Source organism: Sinohyriopsis cumingii, chromosome 5 (assembly GCF_028554795.1).
Source record: "Sinohyriopsis cumingii isolate HCF-2022 chromosome 5, ASM2855479v2, whole genome shotgun sequence".
Classification (NCBI taxonomy): domain Eukaryota; kingdom Metazoa; phylum Mollusca; class Bivalvia; order Unionida; family Unionidae; genus Sinohyriopsis; species Sinohyriopsis cumingii.
The window spans coordinates 64,439,286-64,455,069 of NC_142965.1; the positions used below are offsets into that span (position 1 = coordinate 64,439,286).

Consider the following 15,784-nt stretch of genomic DNA (forward strand, 5'->3'; position numbering starts at 1 on the left):
TGCGGATGGGTGGGGGCGTCTAGAAGTACATATGAATAATAATGCGGATGGGTGTTTAACAATCAATAAATCACATTTAAACTGTTTTTATATAATAATAAACGAAAATATGATATTTTATAATAGGAATGAAATAAATAAATATTTTAGAATAAGAATGAAGTCAGAAATACTTTATAACAGGAATACATTTATAAGGTTGCATAAGACCGCTATTATTCATTACTGTTTATATTTAAACATGGTCTTTCTTTTTTCGTTTCTTGTTTACCCATTTAAATGTGAAATGAACTTGACACCTCCTAGAAGCATGTTCGTGGTCAGCCAATTAAATTTAACTGAGTCATGTCCAGGCAGTATCCTGTAATATTTTTATTATTTAAGCAAGTTAAATAGCTTTACGCGACCCGCCTGCCTTTTATCAAAATATCGGTTAAGCGTTTTGTTCACCCACCATTCGTGTTCTGCTAGCTGTAAACGATTATACCTTATGCTCCATTTCATTGTCAATTATTGAATTACGAAACGAGTTCGGTCTTGCGATTTACATTTTTGTAAAGACGTAATTACGTCCTTGATTTTCGACCTGACAAGGTGACCTTGAATTAATTATTTTAGCATGCATACGTGCAGAACATTTCATTTAAACTTTAGTTCCCTCAATCATCTGAATACATAATTGACTATTATCTGTGTAGATAACTGTGTTCATGTTAACATTTTATAAACAGTACACAGTGACCGTGCCTAATAGTGTAGATGCGTCACATATATGGTGCGTCTTCGAGCTTTGAATACATATATAAATCTAGGTATAAAAACATTTGAAAATTTGATTGGATTTACAATTGTGTTAATTCTAAAAATGACCTGCTCGCAGGGACCCGTATGAGTGAGAGAATAACACAAGTCTTTGGGTTGGCAATATACATACAAATTTTGGTCAATTTGGATACATAATTGTTTTGAAAGTTATACTGTTCAGTTCTTATATTTCTTTTAGCGAACGGAGTATGTTTGTAACTCTTGTCAGATTTTATCAATGTGAAGTAAAAATCTCCCTAAGGGGCCAATATTTCTATTGGACAAAACCTAGCCACTTGTCAATATAACAGTAATGTAATGCTCTACAGTTGGCCCAACTTAAAAAATAATTGTGTTTGTTATCGCTTAGCATGCCAATGTATTTTCATTGAAATTTACAACATCTGTGCTTTCCTCACCCCACCCGCATCGTATTTGTACTTTTATGTTTTATATCATTCATAACGTTTCATAAAATAAAAACTTACACCACATTAGTAATATTCAACGACATTTTAAACCAATATTTTGCTCCTTGAACACGCACATCTGCATAGACCAATCTCCAAGATTTCACGCGCTGTCAACCAATACTCATTCACATACAAATGCAAGCTATGATCATCCCCAAGTACATGAGTGTTTCTTTTTTGCTTTTTTTTTGTATTTATAAACCTAGCATAATCATGGAGAATCAGGTTCCACATATAGTCTCTGTAACAAAGCACACTCTTTCAGTCAGATCACTTTCGCACAATAATCTTGTTTAACCCAGGTCAAATACTCAAATACACAAGTTTTCCATTCTTTGATACGGAAACCCTAACTGCTGTTCCGGAAAGTATCGAAGTAATGGTAATACGTTTATCTCTTCCTCACTGAAGACTAACAAATGTCTTTCTATGCTGGCAATATATGATTGCTACTGTCTGTGTGCGTGTGTGCGCGTGTGTGTGTGTGTGTGTGAAACTAACTATTCCAAAGAACTACAGAATTATCAGCATGATTGGTTTTATTCATGAACTTTTTATACTTTCCACCTTTCTATGCTTTCCACCTTTCTATACTTTACACATATCAAATTGAGATAAAACGACCAAAATTAGTATCCACATCTTTCAGAGTCTTTAAATGGAATATGTCTCAAAAACAACTCGGAAACATTGTAGTAGGAAGAGAAAGAGACCTGTAGATGACAGTTTTACTTTGACAATGTACATATTAATAAAGATATTTTGAATTTCTGAATAAATATTTCATCAAGAAAGCGAAAACAACTATAACGGAACATGTCTTGAAAGGAATACAACCACGAGAAACCAAAATAATTTGTTTCGGAAGAAAGGAGGTTCTTTAAAATAATCGTGCAAACATCTAAAATAGCAACTGTGGAGGTATAATTGACTCCTTATACATATGGTGTCCTAAAATGCAAGGTTCTAGGCACGTTGGGATTGTACATACTGTTATTTTAGCCTTTATATACAGTATCTGATATATTATTGTATTTGGTTAACGATGGCATTTATGAAAGAGAAAGTATGATTTCATATCGATATAGCTTATTTGATATTTAGTATTTCTCAATGGCTTTGTTTTAGAAATAAACGCAGTATTATGGAATGAATTTGAAATAAATATTTGAATGAATCAATATCTCACATTTGAATATAAAATATGTATGAAATGCTACCTCCGCTGATATTTCACATAACTATAAAATCTCAATGATCACACTACTAATTGTTGCTACACAAACCTAAATCGGGTTCCATGTTAGATCTCTCGAGTCCGATTTCATAGACATACATTTTATTTTCGGAAGATCAGACTTTATTTGAAATCTTTTATATAAGTGAACAAGAGAGACCTCTCTCGTCATTCCCAAAGAAAAGTTCTTTGATGCTGAAAACTTTTTTCTTTTTCAGGATCACCTTGAAATGGCCATTTGACTTCTGAAATGAAAAACGAACAACATTGTATATGTTCAAGAACAGATTTGAAAATTACTGAATTAATCCGTATTAGGCTTAACGTTTGCATAAAATATATATGCATATTATATACATTAGATCAAATTCCCATAAAGACCATATCCCAACCTTAAAAGCAACGGTGACGTCTAGCTTCAATCACTGTATTTTTTCAGTTTATACATGTTCTACTTTCCCTGAGCTAAAAACCCCTTTAAACTGCAGACTTGTATTATCTCACGTCCAGTTTGTAAATGGGGAGGCTGTCTGTAATATTTACCTATGTGAATTTTTATTGACATAAGTTGAAATTAAAACGCATAGTCGTCTACCACTAAAGTGTCGAGCATAAGTATAGATATCCACAGTACATTATATGTATTGATATTCAGTACATTCAATGTATCGATATCCAATACATTGGATGTATCGATATCAGGATATCGATGCCTTGTATTGACAGAAACATGGCTAAAAACATCAGGCGATAAGCCCAAGTATGCGGATCTAACACACACCGGTTACTCCATCAAGTCTTTCCCCCGCCATTCTCGCGGAGGAGGAGTTGCTGTCATCACAAAAAACTCCATGATCAAACGCCATAACCACACCACAACTTTTAATTTCTACCACACATCGTTTGAAGTAGTCAAAACCACACTCACACTGGAGAAAAGGTTAGTCCATTTTTTTCTGCCTATACCGCCCTCCTAAGTAGTAGAAAACACAATCTGACTGAATCTCTCTTTTTTGGAGCAGTTTCGACCTCTCCTGGAGTATGGAAATTCGATAGGTGGCAACCTGAATATTATTGGAGATTTCAATTTCAGTTTGTCTGTCCCGGAAACCCAAACAAATAAAAACTCATAGATTCCATTAATGTTTTCAACCTGAAACAGTCAATTAACCAACCCACCCATAAACATGTTCAAGTTTTAGACTGCATTGATCATAGACCTGATGCTAATATTTTACGGTCCTTCCTGGTGTCCAACGAACTTGCATCAGATCACCTCTGCATTATATGCCATCTTGACGTATCAGTCACTAACCCTATACCTTTATTTACTACTAAGAGAAACCTCCGTATGATAAATAGAATCAAATTAATGCATGATATCCCAGAAAACCTAACAAATTGCTTACCTCCTACAGCAGAACTACTCGATAACTGCCTGCGTTCATTGCTTGACAAACATGTCGAGGCCACCAAGTGCAGAGTATCAGTTCAAAAGTGTTTTCCATGGTATAGCAATGTTAGGGACCAGCTTCGCACTGCTAAAAGAGACCGCCGTAAAGCTGAGAGGCTTTGGCTTTCCACCAGACTCACTATTAATAAGTAAATCTATGAAGCCGCTAAGAGTCCATGCAGCAAAATCAGCTCATTACAGTACTATGATCATGGAAAGTTCCAGCTGCAAAGAGCTCTTCCAGATTACTAGCAAGCTAATGTCAAGGAACAAATGTACACCACTTCCAACTCCCTTCTCTCCAATCGACCATCCGGACCTGTTTGCAAATTTCTTCCGTGACAAAGTACAAACAATTAGAGGTAAGCTTGACTCGTCGTCGCCATATAGTTGAGATACAGTATTTCAGCGCCAACCATTAGCAGCATTTGAACCTATCTCTATGGATTTAGTACGTAAATTCGTGATGAAGAGTGCACCAAAGTCATATGAACTTGATCCAATTCCAACGTCACTGCTGCTTGTGTGCTTAGATCCAGTATTGCCTTCACTAACTGATGTTATTAATACCTCTCTCTCATCCGGGGAATTACCATCATTTTTCAAAACTGCCATTGTAAATCCTCTGCTGAAGAAAACAACATTCGAACATAACGATTTAAACAACTACCGCCCAGTTCCTAATCTCCCATTCATATCGAAATTCTTAGAAAAGGTTGTTCTATCCCAGCTTGTATCTCATCTGAATTCAAACAGTCTTTTTAGCAATGTACAATATGGATATCTCTCTTGTCACGTTACTGAAACTACTCTTCTAATAGTAGTTAATGACATTCTCTCTGCGTTGGAGGGCGGAAAGATTACAGCCCTCACCCTCCTTGTTTTGTCTGCAGCATTTGACATAATATACCTTGATATATTACTTCGCCATCTCCAGCATGTATTTGGCATTCATGATGCAGCCTTACTGTGGTTCAAGTCTTACTTGGTCAACAGGACACAATTGTGTCTGCAAATGGAATACACTCCAGCCCAGATAATCTATGTTGTGGTGTTCCACAGGGGTCTGTCTAGGACATGTTCGCGTCATCCAGATAATCTATGTTGTGGTGTTCCACAGGGGTCTGTCTAGGACATGTTCGCGTCATTCTGTACACTAAGCAACTCTCACGTGTCATAGATCATCAACCAGTGTCTCACCAATTGTACGCTGCTGACACCAAAATATACAAATCTAGCCACCCAAATGAAGTTGATGCTACCATCCAAGGTGTAGAGGTGCATTTCTGATGTGAAATCATGGATGACATGTAATAAGCTGCAGATAAATGATGATGAAACTGAGGCCATTCTGATCACAACACAAAGACTTTCTCATTCAAATCCTTTACCTCAAACAATAAATATCAGCAACACCAACATTAAATTCACACAGTCAGTACGCAACCTAGGTGTTACTCTGGACAGTACTCTCACGCTGCACCAACAAGTCATGAACATATGCAAGGCTGCATATCTTGAGCTGAGACGCATCAGCTCCATTCGCAAATATCTTTCAGCTGATGCCACTAAAACACTTGTATGTTCATTAGTAATTTCAAGACTGGACAATTGTAACTCATTTATGTCTGGTTCATCTCAATATCTACTCCAAAAACTTCAAAAAAGTTCAAAACACATCTTCTCGGATCATACTTTGAATACCACGATCAGAACACACCTCCCGCTGCTCTGTACCCTACACTGGCTATCCAGAATCAAACACAAAATTTGTTTTCTGTGCTATGTTTCAATGACGGACTCCATTCCAACATACCTATCCGACATCACCCATCTGTAGACACCAGCAAGATACTTACGCTCCTCTTCTGACAATCGTATTCTCATTATTCCCACTATGAAAACAAAGTCATATGGACAGCGTTCTTTTGCATACCAGGGCCCAGCAACGCAGAATGAATTGCCCACTGAACTTAGACACAAAGATACAGTGATCCCATTCAAGAGTGCTCTTAAAACTCACTTATTTCTATTGCAAGAATAAACTTAAAGACCTAATAATGTTTCCAACCTTTAATATTTTCAGCATGTTTTTTATGTTTTCTAATGTCATGGTGTTTGTTTTTGTAATCATATCATTATATACGTATTTTATGTTATAGGTGTTGTCTAATGTTGTTAAACGCTTATAGCTTCTAAAGATTAGGCGCTATACAAAGTCTTCATTATTATTATTATTATTATTATTATTATCCAATACATTATATCATGTAAATAATTACACGTTTGGAAAATTTTCTTGTAAATTATAAACAAGACAAACTTGTTAAATATAATCAAGTTAAGTTAATCTTAATTCATAACATTATTTGTTACAGATGTTGTCTAATGGAACGTAAACTGTGTCGTAAATTATCTTGGATCTTCATTGGTTCTGCTGTGATTATATGTTACAACATTGATCAAAATAACAAACGTCCATTCATCCATTTGTAAATACTGTAGTCATGGATTCATGACATATAAGCAAAATCACTGAAAATGAAAAAAATCACTCCAATTTTTACGTGAGGCCATACGGATATGAGACGCTAGGGGAATATACTGGAACTTACGCTAATCTCCGCGGGCATTTCAACGTGGTCCTTCGTCAAACCCGGGATAGTCTTGGAATAAACATTTCCATTAGCATTTGTTTTGATCTTAAATGTCCTGTGATGGTAAAAAAAAGCATCAGTATAAACTGTTGATAGCAATAGACAGTGTTGACCTCCTTCTCTTTTATTAAAATGTATTTACTTTAGCAACAATATGCATTCAGTCTGTAAATATAGTTCCGTATTTAAACGTGACTATATGTTGGTCCATAGTGAGTGAGGCGCATGCGCTCTTTCATCCTGTAAATGTCTATTTTGACATATATGATATCTATACCCATTTATGATACCTTCTATCGAATGTGTAAGCAATGAAAATATTATATTAGTTACGCCAATTTAATCAAGAAATCTGCGAAATTAACGTATTTCAAATTAAAACCTTCCCACCCATAAAATAGAAACAATTAGTCAATTATATACAGCTAGTAATACACACTGCTGTCCTTTTGTTTTAAAAAAAAACCAAAGCAAGATTATTTGTAACTTCTAATCACATTATTCAAGATGTCACTGAAAATGGTCATATACAAGGTGGAACTGTAACAATGAAATTACAGCAATAATACAGGATCATTTTATTCGTACTACTTTGCACTATTTCCAGTGAGACGCTTATACAGAATATGACAGCATCAAACTTACCCATCAGGTGTGAAGTAACACTCGACATCGTTCTTTCGATTGAATGATGCCATCTTTACTTCAATAATGGCTCTATTATTTCTCCCGTCTTTTGCAATAACTTAGAGATAAAATAGAATGTAAATGGGACGAAAACCAAGACATAAACTAAAACACGTATACTTTGAAGTATATATATATATATATATATATATATATATATATATATATATATATATATATATATATATATATATATATATATATATTCCAAGCAATACAACGAAACAGGACGTTTTCTTGAATGGCTTAGCTAAATCGTTTAAAACAATATGCAAGATGCAGATGAAGAAACCTTCAGATTTTTTTATTTGCTATATTTTGTTGTTTTTGTTTTATCTTTTTTTAATCCTTTTTTAGCTGTTGCTGTTCTTCTTTTTCCTCCTTCAAGGAAATAGTTTTTAGTTCAGTAGACTTTAATGTACGGAAGAAAGATTTAAGCTTTCCAAAGTTTCACGGTTACCAGTAAAGTGATGTTCCCTGTGTTTATTACCTGCAAAAGCAGGCCAACATAAATGGTAGTTTCATAATCAATGTTCCATCAGATGTCAAGTAACAGGTATAGGGTATCCTATAAAATTACACGAAAATCTATATTCAGAACAAGTATATCATTCATGAGTTTGTCTAGACTTTATAGAATGTTCATGGAAAGTAATTAGTGAGTTTCTTGCATCAATCTGTGAGAATGTAAGCCACGTTCACTTCCCTTTCTTGCACTAATGACTGCTGTACACATTAGCTATTATGTCTTACCTGCAAATGTGTCTGAGTCTGTTGCAAATTTTTACGTTTAAAGCTGCTGTCATACACCAATTGATTTTGTATTGTACACGTATTTTGGAATAAGTGCCACTTAATGGCGACGTTTCCTTGCAAGATCATCGAACTGTTCGCTTATTAGAAAGCATAGTCGTGAATCATAGATAAGTATGTTTGGAACTGGACTCGATAACGAACAATCCTCTACTGTTAAAATTAAAATCTTAAATATTGTCAATTACAATTGGATCAAGACATGAACAAGTGTTCATCAGTATATTTCTTCGTGGAACACTTAACGCGATTTTCAAAATATAGCAAATGGAATTAACAAAATAAAAGTTATTATAAATAAAACACTTTATCAACATACCGTCATCAAAGTCATATTCTGCTGACATGGTTTGTCTTCTTTAAAGGTGGTGCTAATAATGAAAAAGTATAATGATAAAATAATCAAGTATGATATATGGATAATGCAAGCCAATATTAGTTGTTTAGCACTTTTCAAAAGTCTGCTAAAATTAATAATGGTAAAATAAAGACTCGATCTAATTTTGGCGAACATATGCGGCAAAAACTGCATTTAATTCAATTGGGTAAAATGGTATCTGCACAGAAAGGATATATGATTCAAGGACTCACTAAAGAAAATACTACATAAGTTTCTCTTTCGAATTAATCAAGATGTAAATACTGCTACTAAGATTGGTATACTTAGTAGTACGAACGGTTTAGCAAAGCAGAACTGACTTGTATTCTTCGTTGTTATTAACTTATTTGCCGCACTTGGCCTGTTCTAAAGAATCAGAACCTATGTGTAACACACAAGTGTACATTCAGGCCGATGTGCGAGTCATTACTAGACCCTTTAAAGTCTTTATTCCTACTGTTTTAGGTAGCAATTTCATGCAAATGCACGTACAATGCATTTATCCATGCTAGCAATCTAACAGCCTCAGACAGACAAGATCACAGGGTGTATACATTGTTCGTGAAAGGAAAGAATAATAATGGTAAATCAAACAAAACAATAATCACCCATGTTACACATTTCTAAATAGGCTCCACTTGCATCAGCGCTTTTTATTAAGTTATTTCCCGATTTAACTAAAATTTCATGACTTATGAGGAATATAAATACGTTTAATGCGGAGAATATAGAATTCAGTTTATACTTTAATACGAATACATAACAAAGATCGTTCATTCTGATAAATTTGACCACCAAACGTTGATGAAATTATATATATATATATATATATATATATATATATATATATATATATATATATATATATATATATATATATATATAATACACAGTATTGCAAACAATTGGCCTCATTTTACCGTATCTTTTAAAGTGTTATGTAACCCATTATTATGTAACCGGAAATGTTTATTATCGCATCAGCAAATTAGAGTTCCGTTTCTCGTATGGTAACTACCTTTAAAGCAGCATCTACCCCATTAAGGACCATTAACTGAGGTGTTAGTCCGTTCGGTTTCGATTGGGGTGTTATCCCTTTAAATTTACATTGGAGTGTTAGCCCATTAAAGCAAAATACAACTATTCCGAATATCTTCATCATGATTATGTTTGTTGGCGGGAGGGGGCTTTACAGGAAAGAAGATGCCTTTACAGGGATGGACTTATAAGATTTCGCTTGGATTGATTTCAGTTTTCGTGGGTTTAACGACATTTTTCAGCACATGTAGACTCTGTATGGCGGTCAGTATATCTGTTAGAGGAATAACCCGGAAAGATCCACTGACCGATCTATGCGAAGCTACTGGCAGGCTCTCTCTCAAACCCACTGTGGTCGCGCCGAGACTCGAATCCACATGGAGAAAGGTAAGATGTGAGTATCTGAAAAGGTGAACGCCATAGAACACTTGCCCACCCTGGATCCCAGGATTAACAGGGGTTCAGGGAGTCAATGGAACCCTTTTCGTCAATAAAAGTAATACACGCGACACAACGTGTCAACTGCACTAATTACCGTCACTTTTTAAACTCCAGCTATCTTAGGTAAAAATCTAGACCGTATCAGACTTTCTTCCTGTGAAGAAAGAAGTTTCTTGTGACATTTATTTTCCACGAGCGTAGGACACTCAACCTGCATTGCAAAGAAACGTAAATTTGTATGCATGGTGATATCTTTATTTCCAAAAAAAGGTGAACATTTTTCGGAATCCTTTCGATTTTTTGGCATGTTTAGCCAGGTTTCACCACCCGTTGCTCCCTAAACACCTTTATTGGGGTGGGAGTGTGCATATATATATATATATATATATATATATATATATATATATATATATATATATATATATATATATACATACACATACATACATACATACATACATACATACATACATACATACATACATACAAAGTGAATCTAAAGAAAGCGTCATTTTGTCAAGCAGGTATTTAGGTTAAGAAAAAGTGGTCACACTAATGAATATACGGCTTTTTGTAGAACAGGCCACGATACAGATTTACAAGTGCTACAACTCTCAACGACGGGATGGATTTATCAAATACATGCGGGTATTTTCGGTCTATATAACAAGCAAGCAAATCTGCTAAACTTGGCATGGGAACTTTTAAATACGTAAAATGCTGCATGGCGCCAATATTTTCCAAGCATACAAGTTTGAAAAAAAAAGGTTTAAATTATATATGAGAATGGGGCGGGGTTGCACGTGTTGGCCCCAGTATCCTGACTGTAAAGCATGTCGAGAGCAGTGGTAGTGTTCTTACCCTCGAAATCTCTGATTCATATCCATTTTCCTCCATGCCTTGATTATTCGTCTTGTAGGAACTTGCACAGACAAAATCTTAAAACTACACAGCATCAATCAACCTTAACATTACCGCGAATTTTGATAAAATTCCCCATCTTTGAAGGTCGTATATAGCTATTCGCCAAAACAATCTGAACTAGATAGCAGACTGAGCTCGATATATATATATATATATATATATATATATATATATATATATATATATATATATATATATATATATATATATATCACTAAAGAGTAGTAATAAACGAAAGTAAAACAGCGAGTAATTCTCAAGCAGGCAGAGCTTTCCCTCCTGACCTATTTCTTATAGTAATGTTGTCACATGCAACTCAATCATGAGTAATATTATTCAATATAAAATACACTTTTTAATATATTTAGTGGCTTTTTCAAATATAGTCAAATAATGACAAACATTTAATTAATCAGTGAGATCATTAGGCATTTTTAGGATGTTGGAGAAAATTATGCTATTCATCCTGGATATATAGCGATACCAATAAATCATGTTATATAGTGGATATAATGACAATAAAATATTCCCACTTTAAAATTTCTAGTTTATCTTCTTAACAAATTCAGATCTTGTTATTATATCGATTTAATATCGATATTAAAACGTAGACTTATGTTGATTTTGTCTAACCTGTATCTTTGTGACTTAATTCTCGTATTGATATGAATACGAATACATTTTTATATTTATCCTTGCACTGATTGATACAGTGCTGTGGTGGTGTAGTGGAGAAAGATGTTGGAGCGTAATGTCTATGAACAAAAGATTTAAATAATTCTGAGTTGACCTACAAAGGGTTTGGTTCTTTAGTTTGTTTATTTCTGCATTACAACGTGAAATGTGTGGCATTGATTAGCTTGAAGTGATACGACTATATGGTCTTTGAGTATGTAATAGACAAGAGCGAAAACCAATAGGTTTTATAAAATTCAAGAAAAATACTTTGTTTTCCTAGAATAAATAGTGAAACCTGAAAAACAACTTGCAGTATTTGTAAAACAATTTCCTAATAGTCCAAGAAGTTTCATCCCAAGTCCAAAAGTATAAAGATCCGAATGAATTCCAGTGGTGTTTCGAATGAATGTGCTACTGTACCGATAGTCTGGTAAACTGTTGATGTTCTAGTGGTATCTCAATGACATAATCCAAAATGTCTCTAAATGGATTCACAATAATTCAAAAATAGTGATTTAGTCCTGAAGTCAAAGAGCACTTAATGTTTCGAATTAATAATCTAAATCAATAAATTATCTCAAGGTAAACAAAATGAACACGACTAAAAGAATGATTCCACTTTAGATGTTCAAGTAGGAATGAGTAATTCTAATATAAAACAACCATAACATAAAAACCTAAGTCACAATAAGAGAACCGGAAAGAGGCTTATCTTAATGAAGATTTCCATCAAATTCTAAACAAAATTCGTTTCTTGAATATTCTATGGTCAAAATCAAGGCTGTGTCTAGAAGTCAAAACCAGGTACACAATTTTACCCTGCTTGACATTATGCACGCATGCCTAAACTCCTACCTCAATTATGGAAAAAGGTCAATCGGACAGTACAAATTAAAATGCATAAGATCGGTTTAGTTAGGTAATCAACAATGCACCCCAATTTCTGCTTTCAATTAACATTCATATTTCCCCAACTGATCAACCGTTCTCAGATATAATCATGATTTTGATAGGCGTCAAGATCTCTAAATAAACAATTTTATTACTATGTTTAATCAAGAGTGTTTCCCTAATAACTTCTACAGTTTCACGTACAGTGTAACATGTACTATGTAGATGACACTGAGTATCATAACTTAGGTCACGTAACATGCGTCATTGATGATTTGCACGATTCACGTGGTCAAATATTTGTTTTTAAAATTAGATTAAAACTTGAAGATTATCTTTGCTGTGGAGTTCATTGTATGCATTGTTATGGCACCTCTTCATTCATGAAATAAATCTGCACTAAATCCTTTACAGTTGAGGATTGGTTTATCCTAATAGAGAGAGAGAGAGAGAGAGAGAGAGAGAGAGAGAGAGAGAGAGCGGGGGGGGGGGAGATGTGTAACTAGAAAGAGCTATAGAAGGAGAAGTAAAAATACGACATAAAGGAATATATTTTTAAATAGTCCTATTATAACGGGAAATTTGAAATTTATTGAATGGGAAAATAATGTAGTTCCAACAGTGAAAATTTTCTCCCACTAATACATTTCAATATGAAATATAAATACATTACGCAATTTATTGCCGATACATAAGTTAAAAACATATCTGGACATCAACGCTTAGGACTTCTTGCCCCGGACGTGAATATAAAATTTAAACAAAGATCATAATTGCAAAGATAACAGCTTTTTCATGCAAGTAACAACTGCTAAATTGTCATATATATAACGAAAAATATATACATTTTCATCTATTTGTATTCGAATATAATCACGCGCCTTCTTCACGCGTTTCCTCCAGTACAATGTTGGATATCAATTGACTTCAGAACTAAGATATAATTTCCATAAAACATTCCACATTTGCCATCATAAAAGAAGTGTACCTTATGTATACTATTCTGCAATGATAACCTCTTCCAAACGAAATGCCAACCCTCTTCTTTGACTTTCCTATGCTGTGGAGTAAGTCCAGTAGATAGTGGGACTGTAAAAGGATGTGATCAATCTTATGAGAACATGAATAAACACTGCACATGCGCATGCTATCCATAATTCAGAATATAATGTAGGGTTTACCCCAAGAGCTACTTGTTCAAATAAAGGCACTTTTATAATAACAATATAGCATCACACAAGGTCTCGAGATTTTATTAGTACAAATTAATGCATGTAAATATGCTGCTTAAATTCTCTATTCATGCATTACAATAAATAAATTAAACATGTTTTTTCTCGGTCTTTCTTTTTGTTAATACTTACGCTAAAAATGCTGGTATGGTTTCGAAGGCTTGATTTGATTTGTCCTGCAATAAGAAGGGGCGGAGTGAAACGAAACCCGCCCAATTGCTCAGAAACACGACTCAGACATATAACTGATTTACAAGGCATATGATTGGTCACATTGACTATAATGATAGATGTCAGTTCTTTGGAAATATACAAATTTTTGGGTTTTAATTCAGTTTAAGAGTAGTAATTCCCCATTCACCGAGCGTGATCTTTGATTGAGCTAATGTATGAATGTTCAACATGGAACATCCCAAATGGCCAACGCAAATTTAATTTCGAACATAGCCCTGTTTGAAATCATGAGAAATATCCCATACATGGTGAGAACAGTTTTTTGACGTGAAGCTTTTACATCCATATGGCATTTGCCTACTGGGATAATGGTCAAATAAAAGGTTAGTAATTCATGAAATTTCAGCTACACACTTATCTTCAGAGGTGCTGCTGATCAATGTTCCATTTAGCGAGGTTATCCTTGAGTTCTACATTTCGCCCAGAAAACATTAAAACCTCGAATGCTTTACAAAATATATATTGTTCGGTCTATGTAGGGATTTGTTTGTGGATCAATTGGAACACGTCAATACATGTCAGTAATTGATATTAACATCTTTAAAAATAATTTGTCTACTGTACATGCGCTTTCAACTTGTTATAACATGGTAATTTGCAGCTGAATGAAAACCAGCGCATATTTACACTTATAAACACGAGACATGCAAACATAAAGAGCACGCAAAACAAAATGTCAGGACATGTTGCACGATGACAAAATATAACGTTTTTCTTTTAAATTCTTGTTAAGACGGCAGTTTAGAAAATCCAATGTACTGACAGATCAGACAAGAAACTTTCAAATGTGGATAAAACACTAAAACATGGTTAAATCTGGAATCAATTATTCACATACTTCTAGTCAACACAAATATGCCAGTAACAGTCAAATCAAGTTATATCACATTTTGAAAGTTTTTTAATCTATCAACACCAATTGCTCTAAAATCGTGATATATTTATTATATGCATTTTTATTTTATTGTATTTGTTCAATAATGAAATGTATGTGTGAAAATTTCAGATAGAATATCGGGGTGTTCATTGTTTCCATGACAATTTAAAAAGTGATGCACATAAATTTGACAAATAAGTAAAATAGAAAATCAGGAAAACCACTTTAAAAAAATATAATGAAATATATTGACTTCTCCAAAACGAGAAATCGGGTCTTTAACATGTTTATGTAAATGGACAGGTTTCCACCAGTTTACATACAAAATGGGATGTGGAGTATCTGGAACAGGTATTGTTGCTACAGCTGAGGATTTATTTCTGATCCCTTTGTATGTGTCTGGATAGATGTTACGTATAGAAGGGTATGATAATTTACTCTGTGATCAGAACCACCAATCCGTGAATGTTGCATGCAAAAGAAAAACATAAATCATTTATACTGAGTATATTGTTTCTCTTATTTCTGCTAATCGTAATAGTAGTAGTGGAAAGGGGAAGGGAACGAGTCATAGTTTGCCCAAGCATCAGAACGATAATCCCTGGCTGGAAATATATAAACATCCCATGTTTATGTCCTACATAAGAGACTGGTCTCTCTTTCGATATATATATAATATATATTAATTTTACATTTAGAGTACAATACCGTACAACTTATTTCACAACGTCAGTTTTTGTCAGTATATAGACCTAATAGTTTCTCTCACTAAAGAACTGCAATTTCAGTATATTGGCATATAATGTAAGAAAGAGTTTGTGATTATGAAGTATGGGAGTTTATGAGATATTCCCAAGATAATATATTTAGTATTGATATCACTAATTACCATTTTGGTTTTCTCTGGCTTGCTTTGAGTTTCTGGAAGTTAGTTTCTCCTGAGTAACTGTACTTTTAGTACTTCAT

The 15,784-nt window shown here is 34.1% G+C and overlaps 1 protein-coding gene across 1 annotated transcript; it reads right to left on the reverse strand.

The window, feature by feature from the left end:
* Window positions 1-1,973: 1,973 nt before the first annotated feature.
* LOC149799323 (uncharacterized) lies at window positions 1,974-13,612 on the reverse strand. The gene is made up of 5 exons (XM_089958632.1): window positions 13,464-13,612; window positions 8,444-8,495; window positions 7,270-7,369; window positions 6,583-6,679; window positions 1,974-2,759 (listed from the first exon to the last, which is right to left on the reverse strand). The coding sequence occupies exons 2-5, from the start codon at window positions 8,469-8,471 to the stop codon at window positions 2,652-2,654; spliced, it is 333 nt and encodes a 110-aa protein (XP_089814758.1). The 5' UTR covers window positions 8,472-8,495; window positions 13,464-13,612; the 3' UTR covers window positions 1,974-2,651.
* Window positions 13,613-15,784: the final 2,172 nt, after the last annotated feature.

Coding starts and splice junctions, on each gene's coding strand:
- LOC149799323 (XM_089958632.1), bottom strand. CDS start 8,471: ATGTCAGCAGAATATGACTTTGATGACG. Junction 6,680..7,269: donor TGTTACTTCACACCTGATGG/GTAAGTTTGATG, acceptor TTACCATCACAG/GACATTTAAGATCAAAACAA. Junction 2,760..6,582: donor AAATGCCCGCGGAGATTAGC/GTAAGTTCCAGT, acceptor TTTTCATTTCAG/AAGTCAAATGGCCATTTCAA.